General features: G+C 42.8%; 2 protein-coding genes across 4 annotated transcripts; both read right to left on the bottom strand.

The window, feature by feature from the left end:
• Positions 1 to 648: 648 nt before the first annotated feature.
• zgc:136908 (Transitional endoplasmic reticulum ATPase) lies at positions 649 to 10,280 on the bottom strand. Of its 2 annotated transcripts, XM_044027407.1 has the most exons (18): positions 9,998 to 10,280; positions 8,573 to 8,684; positions 8,291 to 8,463; positions 7,997 to 8,139; positions 7,767 to 7,897; positions 6,525 to 6,656; positions 5,657 to 5,759; positions 5,299 to 5,432; positions 5,079 to 5,214; positions 4,681 to 4,793; positions 3,934 to 4,098; positions 3,503 to 3,625; positions 3,165 to 3,377; positions 2,336 to 2,514; positions 2,133 to 2,262; positions 1,442 to 1,600; positions 1,002 to 1,153; positions 649 to 894 (listed from the first exon to the last, which is right to left on the bottom strand). In XM_044027407.1, exons 1-18 carry the CDS (start codon positions 10,018 to 10,020, stop codon positions 795 to 797), a joined length of 2,421 nt encoding a protein of 806 aa, XP_043883342.1. In that variant the 5' UTR covers positions 10,021 to 10,280; the 3' UTR covers positions 649 to 794. The 2 variants fall into 2 exon arrangements, with proteins under 2 accessions (XP_043883342.1, XP_043883344.1); XM_044027409.1 differs by lacking the exons at positions 8,573 to 8,684; positions 9,998 to 10,280 and having other exon boundaries at positions 7,997 to 8,083; positions 8,291 to 8,354.
• Positions 10,281 to 14,085: 3,805 nt separating this feature from the next.
• Positions 14,086 to 20,636, bottom strand: samd1b (sterile alpha motif domain containing 1b). 2 transcript variants are annotated; one of them, XM_044027427.1, is made up of 7 exons: positions 19,124 to 20,636; positions 17,799 to 18,102; positions 17,098 to 17,204; positions 15,997 to 16,045; positions 15,780 to 15,897; positions 15,110 to 15,224; positions 14,086 to 15,004 (listed from the first exon to the last, which is right to left on the bottom strand). In XM_044027427.1, exons 1-7 carry the CDS (start codon positions 20,336 to 20,338, stop codon positions 14,861 to 14,863), a joined length of 2,052 nt encoding a protein of 683 aa, XP_043883362.1. In that variant the 5' UTR covers positions 20,339 to 20,636; the 3' UTR covers positions 14,086 to 14,860. The 2 variants fall into 2 exon arrangements, with proteins under 2 accessions (XP_043883362.1, XP_043883361.1); XM_044027426.1 differs by having other exon boundaries at positions 17,799 to 18,120.
• Positions 20,637 to 21,044: the final 408 nt, after the last annotated feature.

Consider the following 21,044-nt stretch of genomic DNA (forward strand, 5'->3'; position numbering starts at 1 on the left):
TTCACATAAAAACTTCCAGTTTCTCCAGTAAAAAGCTGACATGGCCATTCCAGGTAAGCCAACTCTAAATTGTTACAATGCTTTACTCCTCACTTCCGGGCCTTTAATTACCAAAGTGTCTTTGACTGATTTGTTTTTTCTAAAATCAATACATTTGTTTGTTTGTTTGTTTTCTTCACACTTTGTTCCGATAAATGCTCGTCTCAGTAGGAACAAAAGCAGTCATCTCCTGATGATAGTGGGTGAAATTGCAACTATCAATCAATCCAATCTTTGTACTACTATTATTTCACTTCATACTATCTCCATGTGGTTCCAGAGTTCTTTGCCGTTTGTGTTCAAATACATGTTATTCACAGTAATTATTTGTGAAATGATGCTCGTACAAATCTAGACATATCATTTCCGTGGCAAGAAAAGAAAAAAAATTATCATTGATTTATACAAATTTATTTATTTATCACATTCTAAACTCAAACATACACACAACTTAGATAAAGGTCACTGTGCAAACAGAATAAAGAGTGCGTTAAGGATTTTGTTTTGTTATGGTTGACACGTTTATAGTTTCTTAATTTTCTTCGTGCCAGAGTCTCAGAAGTGTATGTATTGGTGTTGACGTTGAAACAAAACATCATCTACATTATCTAGAGCCAGATAGTTTTCAATTTTATTGCTTAGCATGAAAAACAATGCCATCCTTACCATTATTTATTACCCCATTCCCTCTCAGCAGGAAAGACTGGCACAACAGTAAGTGAGGAAAACACTGTGCAGCTCTATGATGGGTTCTGTCACTGATACAGATCGTCATCACCTTCTTCTCTGTACAGGTTTGACCTTCCTGACCCAGAGCCTGACCCCTGACCTTCAGTCCCAGTAGCAGAGGGAAACCTGACAGGAGAAAAAAAAGAATATGCTGGAGGGCCAAACTAATGTGAGGTCAACTTGTCCCCTCACGTGACTGTATGTACAGCACTTTACTGTGTGAGCATTTGTACCTGAAATTTCCAAAACCTCGGCTCTGCTGCAGAGTTTGTGCAAACATCTCATATTTTCGGATGTCGTTGTCACTGACAGAGCGACGGGCAAATCGCATCGCCTCTTCAAAGTGGTCCTTTCTGATCTCAGGGACTGGATCGAAATCCTCATCCTGGATACAGAGGAAAGCAAATGTTATGAGGACATGTGGCTTCTCTGCACAGTCGTGTGTGTCTGTGCGTGCACACGTGTGTGTTCCCAGTCCAAAGGCTTAATGCTACAAAGCACACAGCCGCCCTATACGGAACTTTTCATATTCCACATTCTTTTGCTGTACCAAGCGCACACAGCCTGGTACTGCTTGGAGGAGTGGAGAGTGCATTTGTTCATTAAAGTCAAACCGAGGCAATCCCCTGGTTTAGTATCGTATAACATGCAGTGGAAGCCTGACCAGTCTGACCATGGGAATTCCTGGTCTGTTCTGCCTCTGACGCTCAGCCTTGATCTCAGCCTCGATCGCCTCACGGATGGCCAGCTTACAGGCTCGCTGGCAGATCTCCGTCAGGTCAGCTCCGGAGAAACCGTCTGTGATGTTGGACAGGTACTCCAGATCCACGTCCTACACGACACAGAGGACACAAACTACTAAAAAAACATAGTTATGTTGTGAAAACGAATAGTGTTTAGATTCTCGGGGGTGAAGTTACTTTTGTAAATAACGCACTGAGAAGGCATAACATTTCTCTAGGGCTTTGCACAATTAATCGCAAAATAATCTAAATCCAAATAAGACTAATAAATCCAATATCCAAATCAAAACCCTAACCCGTGTGTGTTTATAGGCCACATATTCAGACTTCTTATGTGTTGAGGAGTCAAAAGTATGATTCATATAATATCACACTTTTAGTAGTGATATAAAGTACCAATAATTGTACAGAAGTCACAAACTTAGACTACTTTTTTTGGTTTTTGTTCATAAAAACAAGCCAAGTGAACTCTGAACTGTGACATTTTTGTTACTTTTGTGCTGAGATGTGTTTATATAGTTGTATATAGTCATGTTGAAAAAAAGGTTATAAGACACTCTATACTGCACATTCTTTGAGCCTCTGTATATATTGTATATTATTATTGTGTGTGCAACTTACACGTGCAACGGGAGATTTCCGTAGGTTGGCGTTTAGGATGGCGGTGCGAGACGGTTTGTCTGGGAGTGGGATGTAGATGAGCTGGTCCAAACGACCCGGTCTCAGGATGGCTGAGTCTATGATGTCAGGTCTGGTGGGATTAGAGAATGATTTTAACAAGTAATCGCAGCAAATAACAGAAACAAACAAAGACTTCCCCTCACCTGTTTGTGGCACCAATGATGAAAACGTTCTTTTTGTCAGACATGCCATCCATCTCGGTGAGGATCTGGTTGATGACTCTGTCGGCTGCACCACCTGCGTCCCCAGCGCTGCCGCCTCTGGATTTAGCAATGGAGTCTAATTCATCGAAAAACAAGATGCACGGCGCTGCCTGTCTGGCCTGGTTACAGAGGTCACAATGGGACACATGGCAGAGTTGGAGTTGGCCATTCTCCTAGATTATTCTTTATTTCTTAAAGGTCCAGTGAGTGTAAGAATTAGTGACATCTAATAGTGAGACTGCAGATTGTACCAAACAAAAAGGCTCCCCTGCTCACCCCTCCCTTTCCTTCACATAAGAGATATGATAACGCCCTTTTTTTGTTTGTGTAGTAAACGTGAAACTGTCGTAGGGATGGGAATCGGTCAGTATCGGTCCGATACTGGTCAAAATCACGGGATCGGATATCAGACAGATAGAAACGTAAAATCCGATACGATCCAAAAATCCTATACATCGCATGCTTTACTATGCACAGACTGTGAAAATGTACATAAAAATCAGCAATTGCATTTGAGCTGAGTAATGTTTGGGCTGTTTATTTCCTTTTTTAGTTGGATATTTATGTTGTTGAAATGACTTAACAGCTTTGTAGTTCATAAACGGTCGAAAATAACTAATGTTTCAGACTAATATCGGTATCGGTAGAGTTTGCAATATTGGTATTAGACACAAAAGAAGTGGTATCGTGCTATCCCTAAACTGTAGGGATGGGACTGGCTAAATTGTCTGTCCTAAATGTTACAAATGGACCTTTCAGCCACCCTTACCTTATCGAACACGTCCCTGACATTGGCCTCTGACTCTCCAAACCACATGGTGAGCATCTCAGGACCTTTAATGGAGACAAAGTTTGCTTGGCACTCATTGGCAATGGCTTTAGCCAGAAGGGTTTTCCCACAGCCCGGAGGACCGTAGAACAATACGCCTCTGGACGGCGTCATCCCAAACTTCAGGAATTTGTCCGGATACTCAACAGGGTACTGATAGTGACAAGATGAAGTTCAATGGATGGTTAATAATTACAAACCATCACTAGTTAGTGGGTTGATAAGTGTTACTGTGTAAACGTGGCTCCCAGTGGGAGTATGGATGTGTTTTCTTCCACCTGAACAAGCTCTTGTAGCTCTCTCTTGACCTCGTCCAGTCCTCCGATGTCCACCCAAGTGACCTGAGGAACCTCTGCAACAGTCTCTCTCAGAGCTGATGGGTTGCTCTGACTCAGCGCCCACTGATTGAAAGAATAGATGGTGTGAGGGAAAGGAGAGCCCTTAAACATACTCTAGACACATTTTTGTGTCTAGGTGTGTTATCATTTCTTTCTTGCATATTGTTAAAAAAGAATTTTAATTTAATCCAAGAATTCTGACTTCACCCTCAGAATTCTGACTTTAATCTTGCATGCTGTTTTATTTATTTTTTCTTTCTTTCATTTTTTATTTCCATATGTGGCTCTAACAATCGTCCGTAGTTCCGTGAGGATAAAAAAATAAATTTAAAAAATAAAATTAAAAAAACAGTGTGTGTGTGTGTGTATACTTTGAAGTCGTCCATCGTGACAGCCATTGAGTTGAGCAGGTCAGCATCAATGGATTCATCCTCCAGGTCTATTAGAATCAACTTCTTGCGAATGGCCTGCAAAGCAGCTTCTGAGCACAGAGCCGCCAGGTCAGCGCCCACATGACCATGGGTGTCCATGGCGATCTGAAATATAGTAATGAACTTAGTTTTATATTATTATTATAATTAATAATAATAAGTGGAACACCCCCATATATTGATTGATGGTGGTGTGTATGCTGCATGGAGCATCTTACTTTATTTTTTATCCATAACACTGGGATTAGACAAAATCAGATTGCAATAGTTTTGATGAAGTTGTACAGTTAGAAAGGACTCCACCACAGCATTATTGCCACTAAACTTTTTTTTTTTTTCATTTTGCACAGCGGCCATTTTAATCTTTTATTGTCATCAGATACAACTTCAACGAGAAAGAAAGCCAGTGAATTTTATTGCAAATCTAATGCTTTCAAATAATAAATAAAAACACCTCAATTAATCATTTCCATTTTAAAATACACCACCAGCATATTTTCAGAATTTCAATTTACTGCCACTTAAAGCCCAAATGTATTTTTCTGTATATTAAATTAGTTTATTTTTTAGAATTGCCAATCAAATTATTGCTCCAAATGTAATTTCCATATAAGTGTAATCATGAAGTTCTTTTGTTTTTTTTTGCGTGCGTCTTGTGCGTTGGCCTGAACTGCTGGACTTTCTCACCCTCTCTAGATCGACATCATCAGCCAGTTTCATGTTTTTGGTGTGGATCTGCAGGATCTCCAGTCTGCCGGTCGAATCTGGGATTCCAATGTCAATCTCACGATCAAACCTGCCTGAAGACAAACATCACCATATTTGTACATGTGCATCATCTGTGTGTGTGTGTGTGTGTGTGTGTGTGTGTACTTGGATTAGCGACCTCTTTAGGACCTTTTCTGACATAAACACTGACCTTGTCAGGACCAATAGTCCTCATAGAGACCAAAACCTGGTCCTGATGAGGCAGAAGCTAATTTTCTGAGGAACTGGATGGATGGATGGATAGATGGATATATAGATGGACAGACATACAGAAAGACAGACAGACAGAAAGTTTGTGTGCATGTGTGTGTCCTGACCAAAGCGTCTCAGAGCAGGGTCAATGCTGTTAGGCCGGTTTGTTGCTGCCATGACAACCACATGAGCTCTTTGCTTTAGGCCATCCATCAGGGTCAGGAGCTGGGACACGATACGCCGCTCTACCTCACCGTGGGTCTACACACACACACACACACACACACGCGTAAACTGGTCTGATCCAGCAGAAATATTCTTCATAACTTGCTGGCTGCTGATTACCTTCTCTCTCTTGGGAGCGATTGCATCCAACTCATCAATGAAGATGATGGCTGGAGCGTTTTTCTCCGCTTCCTCAAACGCCTTTCTTAGGTTGCTCTCTGACTCTCCCGCCAGCTTACTCATGATCTCAGGCCCTAGTCACAGAATGATGTGCAGCATGTGAGACACAGAGCCATCAGTGGGGGAAAAAACTGTGCCTGAACCAGAATCTCCAATCTGTTTCTAGTAACTCTGAAAAGTATTTTTTGGAAAAATAATTTTTTTCCAAAACAAATCCTGCTGAAACAGGATCTGCCCATTTCTTCAGCTTTGCCTCGGTACAGTTGGTCTCACCACGTCACTGTGTAGCAAACCTCACCATTGATGAGGAAAAAGAAGGCACCAGTTTCATTGGCGACAGCGCGGGCCACCAGGGTCTTTCCTGTCCCTGCAGGGCCGTACAGCAGGATGCCTCTGGGGGGCTGACAGAGACGAGGGGCACACACAGTCAGTATGTTTACATGAGGAAAAAAAACAAGTTGTTGTGTTAGTCTGACAAAAACTGGACTTTAAAAATACATGTTAGTTAACATGTTAGTCTGGCTGAAACCCAACTCTAATTGCTCACATAACGTGTTTCCACCGGCTCTATACCTTCAGTTGGACCAGATTCAGACTCAAACCAGGTTATTACAGTTAATGAAAAAAAGTTTAAAAACAAACAACAGACAACTAACTGAAACTGAATTGTGTGTTTATAAAACTAACTGAAATTGTAGCTAAAATGTGTTTAGTTTTCCGTCTTTGTGAATTTATTTCATACATGACCCTTTTGGTTAAAAAAAGCAACATTCGTTATGTAGTTAATTGGGTTGATTATGTTCATCTAAGTGAATCAAACCTCGAGCCTTTTATTGGGTTTTTTGGGTTAATTTTGCTCATGTGCTCCTGAGGCTCCTGGCTTACAAGCATTGTGATTACTTTCATGAGGGTTATTTATTATTATGTATGTTTAATGTTCATTTGAATTTTACCTAGAGAAGTCACTTGTTTGGGCTTGTTTTCATAGACCTGGTTGCTTGCAAGATCTGGCAACACTGTAGCCCAGCTGAACAGCATAGTTGAGCAACAACCATAGCTCAATTTAACCGTGCATGGGAACTTCCCGTTTAGAACCATCTCTGGGGCAAACACAGACTTTTTCAGAACCGGCGTAGGATGTGAGTTGTGTGTTGTGTAACACACACCTTAACTCCTATCGCCTTGAAGAGACCCGGGTGTCTGAGAGGAAGTTCGACCATCTCTTTGATCTGAGCCAGCTGCTTTCGACAGCCTCCGATGTCATCGTAGCCGATGTCATTTAGGTTCTCCTCTTCGTCCTATCACGGGGCAGGATGCAAAACAAATAAGGTGAGTTTTTAATTCTTTTAATGTGGCATGCTTGGAAAAAAAACGCTTGGTGTCTTGGGACTACAGCTAGGCCAATGACGGCAGATTGAAGAGAGAGAGAGAGAGAGAGAGAATAATCACAGTTACAGTGCTATAATGGTCCTGTTCAGTATCAATGGATTAGAAGGGCAATTTGAAGCACATTAAACTGCATGTGTGCTGCATTTCAGTTAGCACTCGTGTATAAAGTACCTTAAAGGTGATACTTCACCTTCACCAAGCATCTCACCAGAAAATGACTTTGGTAGAAGTTGAAGTCACCTTTTTTTTTTATAATATTACTTAAGTAAAAGTCTTAAAGTATATGACATTTACTATACTTAGTAATAGTAATTTTCTAAGTTTTAGAAGTAAAACTATTGAGCTATGGTGCTCAGTGGTAGGACAAGTTGTCTTTTAACCGGAAGGTTGTGGGCTCAATTCCTGGCTGTTCTGGTCTATATGTGTCCTTGAGCAAGGCACTTCCCATGTTGAAGCGTGTGAATGGCTGAATGGCAAAACTGTAGTGTAAAGCAGCTAATTAAGACTTTATTTGGTAGTAACGAATAACAAAGATAGTTAGAAGACATGAAAGTAAAAAGTTGTAAAGTACTTTGTAAAGTAACAAGATATTTGTATTCCGTTACATTACAGCACGGTCAGTTATGGAAGTACATTTCCTTCTGCCAGAAAAAAAAGAGATAAAACTTATCCTTGATAACAAAAATATCCTCAAAGTAAGTCAAAATTATGAGATAAAAAGTCATAAATATGAGATAAAAATGTGAAATTATGAGAAATGTCGACTTTTTATCTCATAATTTTACACTGTACGTAATTTAACCATAAAACAAAATGGCATTCATACTTCTTTCATACCAAAAAGATTCACCTTTCACATCTTCCATCTGAATTCATTCCAGTCGTTTACTGTTTTAAAATCGAGTCATAGTTTCAGCACATTCATCTCATGATACAGGACAGAGAGTAGATAATTCAACCCCTGAATGCAACATACAATGACAGCGCAGACACCAGAGGCTCATTAATCCGTCACAGACCTCTCTTTTGATTGGCTCTCCCTCACAGTATATGACAGTGTCTGGGGCGACGATGCAGTGAGGGCTGGGGTCTGTTTCCACCACCTTGAACTCCACTGCTCGCATGCTCCCCCTCACCAGGAAGATGTCACCTGACAGTACACAGAGACAGAGGTGCAGTGTAACGTGTCCTCTATTATATAGGGTGCTGTTGCCGTGATGAGTTAAACTCTGTGATGTTGTTGTGGTACCTTTGTGTACGGGCCGGTAAGCCTCCAGAAAGTACGGTTTGAGGAAAACCTCGAAGAGGCTCCCAGTCAGGCCTTCAATGGTGTCATCTATGGGGAGAACATGAATCTTTTTTCCATACTTGATATCAGGGCAGGCATGGATACTGTGGCGACACACACAGATGATTACAGATGATTTATCTTCCAAGACTCCGGCCATTAAATATGATCAGTCCTGCCTAAAGAAATGTGTCCAGTATCGTGATTCATTTCATTTATATCAATCAATCGGTCAGTCTGAATCAGATGAGTTACCTGATGACATCACCAAGCCGGACGCGCAGGTTACTACGCGTCACGCGATTCATCCGGATCCGTTCATCCGCACAGGTGTCGTCAGTTAGGACGATGCACACTGTCTGCCGTTGTTTCCGCCCTCTCAACACCACTGTGTCCCCCCGGAAGAGCTGCAGCTCCTCCATCTTATTCTGGCAGAAACACACACCCACACACACACAAGTGGTGTAAATGTATTCACACACACTGTTCCTGATCCGGTTTTCCCTAGGCCTGGTCTTAACACACACACAGACACACCTGTGACAGGCTGACAATGCTGCTGTCTTCATTGATGACTTCATCCACGATGAGTCTGTTGGGTCTCTGCTTCTGCTTTAGGATGGCGGTGGAGAAATCCTCTCCCTTTGAGCTTCCAAAACAAGACACACAATCGTTATGACTCTCACATGCAAGCACTACACCTCGTAGCTCTAATTTCCTCATGTGACACCAAGCTGTATTTAGACTCTCTCTGGCTCTCAGTGCAGCAACCACACGATTCTGTAGATATGTGAACATTTAGGGCCCAAATGTTCATTGCACTTGGTACAGCATGGTAATAAGGAGGTAATAGTATAGTAATACTATTTTATTTCCAGTGCAATTAACAGCTTGGCATTGGAAATGGTAAACAAGTTATTAGTATAGTATTACTATATTTTTACTGTGCTATAATGTTAAGTGTTTTCTTTAATTAACTCATTTTAGTTCAGGGGTCACACACTGCAAAAAAGAATGACACTAAAAAACAAGAAAATATCACCACTATTAGGGGGAAAATGACTTGTTTTCTTGAAACAACCTTGAAACAAGTCAAATCATGAAAAATGGTGTGATTAGATAAATACACTGAGTTTAAGTCAATTACTCTGGTACATGTTTTCATTTTTTGCAGTGCATCTGATCTCAAGTGGGCCGGACCAGTAAAATAATAGCATACCAACCTATAAACAACAAGATCTCCAAATGTTTGCCTTTGTCTCACACTTAATGAAACATCTTTTACAAAGCGTATAATGAACAACCTGAAATTTCAAAAGTGCAATTTCAATAATTTACCATTTACACAACATACAGTGGATCTACAAAGGCACAAAACATTTAGTCACATTTAGTGCCTGAAAATGACCAATATAGTATTTCACATCGTGATTAGACTGTAATCATAAACATTGAAATTATGAGATAAAAAGTCGAAATTATGAGACAAAAAGTCATAATTATGAGATAAAGTCGAATTTATGAGATATGTCGACTTTCTATCTCATAATTTTACATTGTACGTAACTCAACCATAAAACAAAATGGCATTCATATTTCTTTCATACCAAAAAGTTTCAGCTTTCACATCTTCCATCTGAATTCACTCCAATCGTTTACCATATTAAAATCGAGTCATTGTTTCAGCACATTCATCTCATGATACACGACAGAGAGTAGATTATTCAATCCCCTGAATGGCAACATAAAATTTTGTGGGCCGGATTGGACCCTTGGGTGGCCCGGTTCTGGCCTGCGGGCCGTACATTTGGCACCCCATCTTGAATGATTGAGTCATTTTGAATGTAACGTAAAAGAAACTTTTCAAACTGCTCACGTGCAACAAGAGCAGTGTCAAGATCTGTAAAATACTGAACAGAAATGTCTAATATTCACACAATCACACGCAGCTGCTTCACTCACTCTGCTCCTCCTGAGCCCGGCATGACTGCTGTCCTTTGTCTCTCGTCAGATTCCAGATATCTTTTCACTTTTTCACACTCAAAGGTCACAAACTAAGCGAGTTGTTTACGGGTCTGTGTGTTGAGGTGTGACTCCTCTTTTGCGATCTGTGCCTGAGGTTTCAGATTCAGCCTGATCCCAGTTGACCCCGGTGTGGTTCCCAAACAAACGGCCCCGGCGTCAGTCTCTCCTGTGTTTTCCTTTTCCATCGGTGCCTTGAGCCATCGTGGCAGTCAGGGTGTGTTTGTCAGTGGAGGTATTAATAAGCTTCGCCGTCTTATTTGTAACCCCATCGTGTGCATGCACACACTTTCATACTCGCCAACAGGCAGAGATCCCAGGCACTTGCCTTGGAGAGTGTCCCAGGACAGATATAGCATGATACCCCCCCCACACACACACACACACACACACAAATACCAGCACTAGTACCGAGCTGGTATAGCAGAGAACATTTTCCCAACTTAGTGTGACATATTTCAGGGTCAAAATAAACACCGAGACATTTTCTGGACGTCCTTGCGTGATCTTTCACTCTCCACCTTTGACTCCTCGTCATTGTGACCCAGCGATCGACCTCACACACACAGACACATTCTCATATTTCACATGATCTTTTCTCAGACTCGCTTTGACTTCATTCTTTTGGACAGGGTAACCCTAACCATGAATTATTAGTGCCTAACCTAACCGTAACTTAACCACGAGTCAAATGTTAGCCCTTAACTCGGCCAGTTCCTCTGAAATTTGGTCTCCATGAGGATTACTGGTCCTGACAAGATCAGTGTTTATGCTAGAAAAGGTCCAGAGAGAGAGAGAGAGAGAGACAGACACAGTACAAATCCACATTACTGTACTACACATATGTACACAGGGCCGGTGTTTGCACACCCATTTTCGCTCACGCTTACTCGACGGAGGTTCCATCCGTCCGTGTGTCAGTGTGGCCTTTTTTTCCAGATGCAGAGTATGAATCTGAGATGACGGGAGAAAGTCACACATAATATGCGTCAAGTCTTAGCCTTCAAGTCTCAAGCAAGTCCGAAGTCATTCTCGCAAGAATCAAGCAAGGTAACAAGTCAAGCCGTGTGAATCCACATTTAAATATGTTACAAAAAGAGTTTGCTCCGTAACAGAAACACTGTAATACTCATACAATGTACAATCCATACAACTGAATTATTATATATAGTGTATATATATATACATACATATATACATAAAAAAAGACAATACATAAAACTACAGAGTCTAAAATGCAAATAATACTGACATTAGACCTACATTAAACCATAGAAATTCATTTCAAACGTTAGTCTAAAGAAAAACTTCGCACACTAACCATAAGCAGCCTTTGAGCCGCCAAGAAGTCTAGTGTTAGATTCTCCCTCCTTTGTGGGATCTGAATTTCTTGTAGGTGTTTGTTGTTGCTCGGTTGCCAGGTTTGTACGCAACTCCAGAAAAACACGGCCGATGTTTTCTGTGTTTTTTAAGAAAACAAAAAAAAACAAATCTTGTATTTGAGAAAATGTAAATATTCCTTAAGTCAAGTCGAGTCTTTAGCAACTTTAACTCAAGGAAGTCTCGAGTCCTCAAATCTGCCAAGTCCCCGTGACTCGAGTCCCCAAAATGTTCCATGAGTAAGTTGATCAATGATTAACTCCCTTTTATCTGCTCGATAAATGAATCACAACTTCGTGTTGATAGTGTTTCGATTTAATCTTTTATTACCAAAATCATCCTTTCAACAAATGGCAAGGGATGAGCAACAAAAGGCAAAACTGTGTGTAAAAATCCTGTGGTGAAGCCGGAACAAGACGGTTCGTCTCCTGCGCCTTTTTAACAAATCAGAATAAAGTGACTGCTGTGTCACGCGCCGTCCATCGTCTTCTCTGAAAAGAGGAGGTGAAAGTTAAGGGAGAGATGTACGGAAGCTGAGAGGGGGCCATGTTTGCGACTACATCTTTTCATTTTTTTATCTCAAGATCACGGGATAACGCGGCCTGTTATTAATGATGACACAATACATTATCTTGATTCTCCGCTTTGTCACATTTTCAGCAACTGGTAAAAATGAATGAGTGAAGAGGTGAACAACCTTATTTATATATACATATACATATATATGTGTATATATATATATAATTTTTTGTTGTCCCATCATCACGAGGAAATGAGCCTCGTTATGACAGAATGAAAGAGCGCAGTAGCGACCATGTTTGTTCTTGGCTTCTGTAGAGATGAGAGGTAGATGAGGTTTAAAAGAAAATGTGGTGAGGACGGACTGAAAACATTCACAAAGGGAAACCAATATGCTGTGGACATAAATGTAGACACATTGAAGAAAACCTGGAATGATTGCTTGTACAAGTCGGAATCGGTGGGACACAACAGTGTTTGGTTTCTCAGGGATTGAGCAGTAAAAACGGTAAAAAAAATGCTGGTGGTATGTGTTTAGTTACGCCGGCAGTTCCCGCACGTTTATTAATGCATTAAACGGAGTGAAAGTTTTTCGATATATTTACATATTCACACAGTCCCGTCTCCATTTTGCTCCCAGACGAGTTTCCATGCAAAGATGTTCCTCACGAACTACGCATTAACCCTTTAACACCGAGCGCATCGCAGCGAATGAAACGCTTGCTGTAATTCCGTGATGGTCCGTGCTATCAGAAAAATTCCACAGTCTCTGAAAAGCGAGAGAAGTTGTGTTTGCGTGGTTATTGTGGTAATTTCACTCGCACGGGAAGGCAACGAATCAGTGTCTTTGTCACCAGCGGTTCCATTTTTAGGGACAAAACTCAAGCAAATGTTATTGTAAATATGTTTTACACTGTTCAAATGTCATATTGACCACGCTAAATCTGGTGTTCATGTACAACTGCAGTGTTTTTTTGTTTTTCTTCATTTTAAATTGTTAATACGCTACTTTAACAAGCAGTACATCGTAAATAACTGCCAGATATTGAAAGATATTCTGGAAAATTGGGCACCACATTTCCTAGTAATCAGACGGACATTTTTTTAGGTGTTAAAGGGTTAAGTAGAGATTTAGAGTCGATACTGCTGACTTATCTGACTTCTGGAAGTAACATTTCGCAAACTTTACACAAAAAATCATAATCATAACCATTTTCATAATTTGCTTGACAGGGGAATGTCTTTCTGATTTGTTTCTTCCTTCCTTCTTCCCCGCGTTGCTATTCTGTGTTCCTTTTATTTATCTGGAAAGCACTTTGTGCTTATGCTGGAAAAGTGCAATATAAATAAAACAGTTGCTATTATTTCTGCTGGAGTAAACATCGCCGGGTGATTGGGTGTCAACACAAGAAAAGAACAGTGTCTGATGTATAAGCCACAGTCAAAGTCTATCTTTGTGAAATCAGACTGCTAAGCAGACCATAACAAGTTCTGTTACAAAAACATTATGTGCAGGTTGACGACAGACTTTCATCTTATGGCGTCGCTCCACCGGCTCGGCACGGCACAGCGCGGTTAAGTTGCGTTTTCACTAGCATACCACCAGGTACCAGGTACTTTTTCAGTACCTGCTCTGGCGAGGTTCCAAGTGAGCTGAGGCGATACTATGCGTGACGTAGCCAGACTGCCGGCCACTGATTGGTCAGCGCGCCGTCACAGGAAGAGACGTCCAACACAAGAATCAAGCCGAACAATGCCAGACTGTAGATCAGTTAAACAGACTTTAACAATCCTAAAAACGTGGGTTAATATTATCAATAATAAGAATAATAATAACAATATTATTATTATTATTATTATTATTATTAATAATAATAATAATAATTAATATAAAAATGACCAGGGAAACGTCTAAAATCTCAATATTTTAGACACGGTGTATTTAGTGACAGCACTGCTGATCGCGAGTGGCATCACAAACCCTGCCGCGAAGTTCTGAACAAATATCTTTAATCAACTGATTCTAATGATTCCGTTACACTGAAAACAACTGCTTTACAACTCACTAGTCACTCATTTGTGTGTGTGAATCCACCCACATTGAGTAGGTACTATTTTTGTAGTGGAAAACCAACCTAAACTGTGCCGTCTCCAGGCGAGGCGAGGCGAGCTGGGACCATAGAGGAAAAGGGCCGACACACATGAAGCTACAAAATAAACAACTGCCTGCTGATCAATAAGACGACAAGGTCAAACATCTAGGGGGAGTTATCAGATTATTGCTTCGACCAGTTTTGTTTTGTTGTTTGTATAAGATTATGAACTCAGATTGTATCCTGGTGTTGGGAGACTATCATAAACCCTCCAGTCCAGTTCCTGGGAATGTTCTTCATTTGGTCAACTTCTAATCCAGCATCATCTGTCTCTATGGTGTTCATCGGAAGAAAAAAAAAAACAGCCACAGCATGAAATCCTCGCAAAAGAGAAACACATTTCCACTCAGGCTGAATAAAAATGGAGTTTAGAGACAAACCACCTGGCGCAGTTTTATCAAGAAAGTGCTTGACGCTGGTAAATGAGGAGCGATAAAGAGAGATTGCGTGACCGTCTTAAACACCTCTGTGTCACAGTTTTAGGATGTCTGTTTTCTCCCTCAAACATTCGTGCTCCGTTTAAAAGAAAGTCCTTGTTGTCCAGGAAAATCCCGTTTCGGCCTGTGCGACATTTGTGGGCCAGAGCAGTCGTAGGTGACCAAGAGGAAGAGAAACAGAGGGGCATATGTCTGTCTGTCTGTGTGTGTGTGTTTAAAAAGTAAAGCCTACTGTATTTCATGCATGCGTTTTTATAGAACTTGAGCGATATGCTGATACAAACATAACTGTGCGGCGTTTCGCGTGTGCGTTGTTAGCAGACGTCATCCTCAAAGTGTGTTCTCTGCAGCACCTTCACATGATGCTCGTAGATCTTGAGGGCGGGGCCCAGCCTGATTGACAGGCCGGTCAAGACATCGGCGCGCTGCATGAGGAGAAGAGACTTGCCATCGACTTCCTAATGAGGAGAGCAAAGCTTACATGAGAGGAGGGTTAAAGCACAGCCATTAGTCCAGTCTGTGGCGCCCTCTAATGGTTTTAAAGGGAATTACAGTTTACTCACCTGGGTCCGAAAGGCAGCTGCCTGCTCAGGGAAACCTGCTGCTGTGAAATAACTGACCACATCAGACACTGTCCAGTCCAGCGGGCTTCCGCTGGCCTCCTCAGACTTCTTAAACCTAGAAATAGAAGGTAGAGCACAGGCGGCCGATACTTTTCTTTTACTAAATCTCGGCCTCGGAATTTCCCCCTGCATTTAAAGACAAATGTTTTATTGTAATTCTCTGTATGTTGTCTCAGACCAGTCGTCAGTCCAGCGACTCCAGCTGGCCCATAACGCTGAGAGACCACATCACACCTGTGTTGCGCTCCGTCCACTGGCTTCCTATTCATTTTAGGATCGATTTGAATATTTCACTGTTGGTTTTTAAAGCAGTTTGGCCCCATCTTATCCCCTCGGGAACGCTGCATCCCGAGCTCTGAGGTCTAATAACCGGCTGCTTTTAGATTTTAGTGCCAAAATCCCGACTAAAAACCCGGGGCGATCGGGCCTTTTCTGTAGCTGCCCCTAAACTTTGGAAGGAGTTACCCATGTCAACATTAAAACCATCCAAAGTTGTTGGTTTTTTTAGCCCGTTCATCTAAAAGGATTGCTCTTGTTTACAGCAAATTCTACATGAAAAATGCGGGGTAACGGTGATGAATGTTGTCTTCAGTGTGTCTGCCGTACTCACCCTGCACTGCTAACTCCTCCATTTATCACGCGCTCTTCAGACAGGCCGGAGTCTCCTGGGGAAGCGGTGGGTGTGAGCAGGCAGGACGACACACCCACCTCTGTCTTACACTCCATAGCTGCGAGGGGGGAAAACATGAAGTGCAGCGTGATTTCCTGTTACCACAAAACGTATACTGTACATGCAAGAAAAAACCCCGGAAAGCGGAACAACTTACCGATGAAGGCTGGGGAGGTGTGGTTGATTGGATCACGCTGCTGCTGATTCTGTGTCGTCCAGTGAGGAGAGAGAGGAAATGAGGTCAAAGGTCATATGCAAATACAAAATGAGCGCGGATAAATGGATGGATGACGACTCGTTTCCTTCCAATTTCCGATATTACAGTTTTGATTTTTCTATGTAATGCAAGTTACCCCGAATAAAACAGACTATACCCATCTTGTGTAGAGAGATTTTGATTGTATTTACACAGTGTATTCACTCACTAATATTTATAAACAGGAACATGTATTTACCCTGGAATAATTTAGATTTTAGCCTGAAAATAAAACATGTTCTTGAAATGAGTTTTGGACACAATGTAGGATATAGGAAGTCATCGACTACTTCAGTACGTTTCATACATTTATCCAAAAACAAGTCTATAATTACTAACAAACTTTTGACATTTCACATATTGACATGGTGGATTAAAAATGTTAAACAGTTAAGTCATTGTTGCGTAAATACAATCAAAACCTCTTTACACGAGAGGGGTATAATCTGGCCTAGGCTAATTTATACTCCAGGGTTAAAGCACAATATTGGAAATTGGAAAAAAAAACAAACAAGTACAATTGAATGGAATGTATATTTTTGTGTACAACAAAATATTTACAACATGCGAAACACACAACTCCTGAAACAAATTCTTTATTTAGCCAATTTTATATAGCGCCACTTTCTTGCAAACTGGCTTTCAAAATAAGAGCCACTGACTTCAGCTTTTTACTACTTCTCATATCAAACCTTTGCCATAGCGTTCACAAGCCTTGCCTTGGCAGTTAAAAATAAATAAATAACTTATAATAATTTTAAATAAATTTAAAAAGTAATTAGGTATATTCCCTTCCCGTAAGGGACTGTGGCTTTTGAAAATTTGCTGTTTCATGTTTTGCAATAATGGTTTGCACTTCCAGGCCACCATAGAGATGCATGGCATCATTGCATCTAAAAAATATATACTGTGATACAATACAAAAAAAATAAAAACAAAAAACGGTTCTCACGCACGGTGAATAAACAAAGCAACACGACAGACGCTCATGCCCACACTTACCTGTGGATCGGTGAGGACAGCGCTGTCCTCCAGGTGTCCGCCGTTGCACTGTGACAGTGAAGCTCCCTGGACAGGTGGGGACAGAGCCCTGATGAGAGAATCTGTCCCTGAGAGACCGGCAACCAAATGCAGAAGGGACGAGGGGAGTTCAAGATTAGGAACAAAAAAGAGAGAAGATGAGCAACCATTCACAACTCTAAGCTTCAAAGAGGAGGACAACTGTAACAACAACTAAACCAAACAACAAAGAAATCGTTACACCTGAATGATTTTGGTTTGTGGACAAAACAAGACGTTTGAGAGAACTTCATTATTTTGAACACTTTCTAAACGTTTTATGGACCACCAACTGATTTTTCAACAGTTGATATTTGTGACGCCACACTGAGAAAAATGTAATTTAGTTTCTGTTCTACATCTGTTTATCCTGACAACAATTCAATAGCACTATATGTATATATATACATATATATACATACATTTTAAACTTAAATTTAAAGTTGAACAGCCAAAATGCTCTGCGTTAAGCTAAGTGAAAGGACTCTCTGTTTGTTTGTTTACTTTCCATCAAGACATTTTCATTTAACACTTCAGCTAGAAATCACTCGCTGTTGATTCAATGCTTGCAGATAAGGAGGAGAAATAATTGTTATAACAATAAAAAATGCCCACAACTTGTGATACTTTACACTCACACACACCTTTAGCTCTGTGCTGCTGCTGCTGCTGCTGCTGGTGGGGGCTCCCCTGCTTTGATGCTGCCTGAATCTCAGGATCTTCTGCAGGTATATCAGTGAGCCCTGGTTCGGTTGCCATGGCTACTGGTGATAGTCCTCCCTCCTCATCAGAACTCCGGGGATCACCATCCTCCCTCTCAGCTGCTTCTTCTTCTTCTTCTTTCTCTCCCCGTTCATCTTCTTCACTGCCTGTGTCCATATGCTCTTCCTCCTGGACAGAGGGGGAGGGCAGCTGCTGCTGCTGCTGTTGTTGCTGCTGCTGCTGTTGCTGCAGTGACAACATAAACTTATATCGAAACAAAAAAAGACACCATTAAAATGAAAGAGAGAAAAGTGTGGGTCAAGCAATCTGTTAATCTTTGGGTTGGCTGAGAAACACGTGAGTTTTATCTGAAAGTTCTTGCTCGGGATCCGAACACGTAGATGGAAAAAACACACAGACATGATACACAAGTCACCTTTTGTGGCTAACTCCAGTGTGTGTGTGTGTGTGTGTGTGTGAGAGAGAGGAAAGGAACGGGAGCGGAGCAGAGCGAGCGCGCTCTGACAGTGATTACAAACGCGAGAGACGTGAAGAAAAGAAAACAACAACAGTAAAACCTCTCCATGCCAAAGGGATTACCATCGCGCCCCAAAACACAATAAACGTGTGATCGGCATGAACAATACATGACGCTCGGCTGTTCGCTCCGCCGGCCTGCAGCGCGCGCGGCAGCGGCACGTTTCAAGTTTAAGACAGACACCGCCTACCGAGCGGCGGAGGCGGCGGCAGGCCCCAGACACCGCGACGCGCACGGATAAAGTTCCTGAAAGAGAGGAATCAGATGTTGATTGATCCCCAGACACGAGATGTGACAATGAAACCAGAGGCTGCGCGTGCTCGTGTCGTGCACAGACGCTCTTTACGGTGCGCGCGCTTATCCCGAGAGGAGCCGTTGGGGGAAGCGGAGCGGAGTCTGTGCTCTTTCTGTGCAGCCGCTGTGATACACTGTAACTGTGAACCCGCACCATTTGTGCAGGAAGCCGAGTGGCACGCACGCGCGGATACACACACACAAAGACACGGAGGCACTTTTGCGTCGAGGTTTTAATAGAAAAAAAAACAAATATTTGGCGCAGGGCGCTGAGCGCGTGCGTCCTGGTGGTGCAGCTTTTAAGACGCGATCATACATTTATTTAATCAGTAGTTTCACCATCAAATCACGCGCGCGCGCACACGCACACACGCACACACTCAGTTCTGCACAGTTACTGGGGCGTGTTGGAAATATTAAGTTGACGTTTCCCACCTTCCTCGCCGTGCTCCGGTCCTGCAGTGCGCTCTTCACAAGTCTGTCAGCGGGCGCATTCTTCAGCATCGCCTCCTCCACCACCATCCCCCGCAATGGAAGAGTGATGTTGCCACAGCGGGTCCTGCGCAGCCTGCCTCTCGCCACCTCTCTCTCCATGACCACTTTGACTTTGCCGCGGGTCAGCTTCTCCTCTGACAGCTGCTCCTGGCTGCTCAAATAACCCAAAATCTCCTTGAGCCCCAGTGGCTTTATGTGGCCTCTGGTCGCGGCAGTGGCAGTGGCGGCGGGGGCCCCTCGGAGGCTCCTCTCGGACAGACTGCGAACAGAAGCCACCAGTCTGTCGCCCAGGTTGGAGTTGGCGTGGTTCCCCGCTGCTCTGGTGCCTGCCCCTCCTCCGACTCGAAGTTTGGGTTTGTGGGGCGCAGTCTGCCTCTGCTGTGGAGGGAGGCTGCTGCTGCTGCTGCTGCTGCTGCTGACGCTCCCTGAGCAAGTTTTGTTCTGGCTGTCAGCTCCGGACACACGAGGCGCGTTTCCTCCGCCAACTGCATCGTCTTTTCCCGGCGTTGTCCTGCTGCCATCGCCATGGTGGTACGTGCTTGTCCCCAGTCCGGGACTGGGCGGCGGGCAGCCCCCCAGAACCCGCTCTCCTAATCTCTTGTCTCTCGCTGCACTTGCTTTCTCCTCTTTACAGCCGCTCCCGACGGCGCAGCCCGTTGTTGCGCCACAGCAGAGGCACCCGTTTCCGCTACTTGGGCTGGAGGCAGGCTTCAGCTTCTTGGCAGCGGTGCTGGCTGATGTTTGAGTGTGGGGATCTGGGCTGGGCTCCGACTCCTCTGCCTCCTCCTGGTCGCTGAAGCTGTGCGCACTGTCGCCGTTGTTGTTCAGATGATCGTGTTTGGTTCTCTCCCTCGCTGCCTCCGCGCCGCCGCCGACGCCACCGCCGCCGCCAGCCGCCGTAAACTCACTCTTCTTTCTGCTTTTCCTCTGCACCTTCGCCGCGTTTCGGTAAGAGATGGAGCCCTTGTAGCTAACTTTGAGCACGGTCTGCTCTTGAATCAGTTTTTCCAGTTCTGTCCTGGTTCGGTCCGGGTCTGACCCGTGTCGTCTCCGGACCATTCGACAAATCCTCTCCAGGTCTGGACGGGCTTTCCTCGAGCGGAGAGAGTCGATTGTCTCCAGGATCCACTCTCGGTACTTGTTGGGCTCGGACATCTTCTCCTGCGGGTGCGGATGAGGCTTTGGCCCGAGTGCGTCTGTTGTCTCACAAGTGACGCTGCTGTGTCAAAGCTGAGCAGCCGGAGTGCGATCCCCCGGCAGGAGAATGAGGACGGAAGCCTGGCTGGTACGCTTGCGTTCGTTGGCCACATTGTGCGCTTAAGGTAGACCGAAGATGGCGCCGATGGTCTCAGACGCAGACGCAAAAGGCATTTAAGGTGGAATTGTCTCGTTTTCAGCGCACGGGATATTATATAAATACATATGTAAACTGTGATTGACAACCAGTCAATCAATCGCTCTTTATTACATATTTTAGCCAAATGTAGCACAAAGTGCTTCACATAACCCCGCCCCCCTAAACACACACACACCTCGCACGCAACTGAGACGTGAATCGATCATGCACACACAAAAAAGTGAGCTGATGAAACGCTGACTCAACAGATTGCAAATGAGGAAAACACCACCGCTAGAGTTATATTTAAATAAATAAATAACTACAAAGTTAAATATAAATAACATTTTAGTAATAAACAAACAAAAGATAATAGTGAGACTCAAACAAATATATGTAATAAATAAGGCAAATTGAAAAATGCGATGTGAAACTTGACTAAAACAGCATTTTAAAAAAGATAACATAAATGATGTATCTAAATGATTATCCCAAAAGCTTAACCATAACCTAACTGTACTGTAG

Source organism: Solea senegalensis, linkage group LG6, assembly GCF_019176455.1.
Source record: "Solea senegalensis isolate Sse05_10M linkage group LG6, IFAPA_SoseM_1, whole genome shotgun sequence".
Lineage (NCBI taxonomy): Eukaryota > Metazoa > Chordata > Actinopteri > Pleuronectiformes > Soleidae > Solea > Solea senegalensis.

Excerpts from the sequence above, each read along its gene's own strand:
- zgc:136908 (XM_044027407.1), bottom strand. The coding sequence starts at position 10,020 with ATGCCGGGCTCAGGAGGAGCAGA. Across the intron at positions 8,464-8,572 it reads GCATTGTCAGCCTGTCACAG|AATAAGATGGAGGAGCTGCA; the intron begins GTGTGTCTGTGT and ends TGTTTCTGCCAG. Across the intron at positions 5,760-6,524 it reads TCAAGGCGATAGGAGTTAAG|CCCCCCAGAGGCATCCTGCT; the intron begins GTGTGTGTTACA and ends CGTCTCTGTCAG.
- samd1b (XM_044027426.1), bottom strand. The coding sequence starts at position 20,338 with ATGTCCGAGCCCAACAAGTACCGAGAGTGGATCCTGGAGACAATCGAC. Across the intron at positions 18,121-19,123 it reads ACCGGAGCACGGCGAGGAAG|TTTATGTTGTCACTGCAGCA; the intron begins GTGGGAAACGTC and ends TTTCGATATAAG. Across the intron at positions 15,005-15,109 it reads CAGCTGCCTTTCGGACCCAG|GAAGTCGATGGCAAGTCTCT; the intron begins GTGAGTAAACTG and ends TCTCCTCATTAG.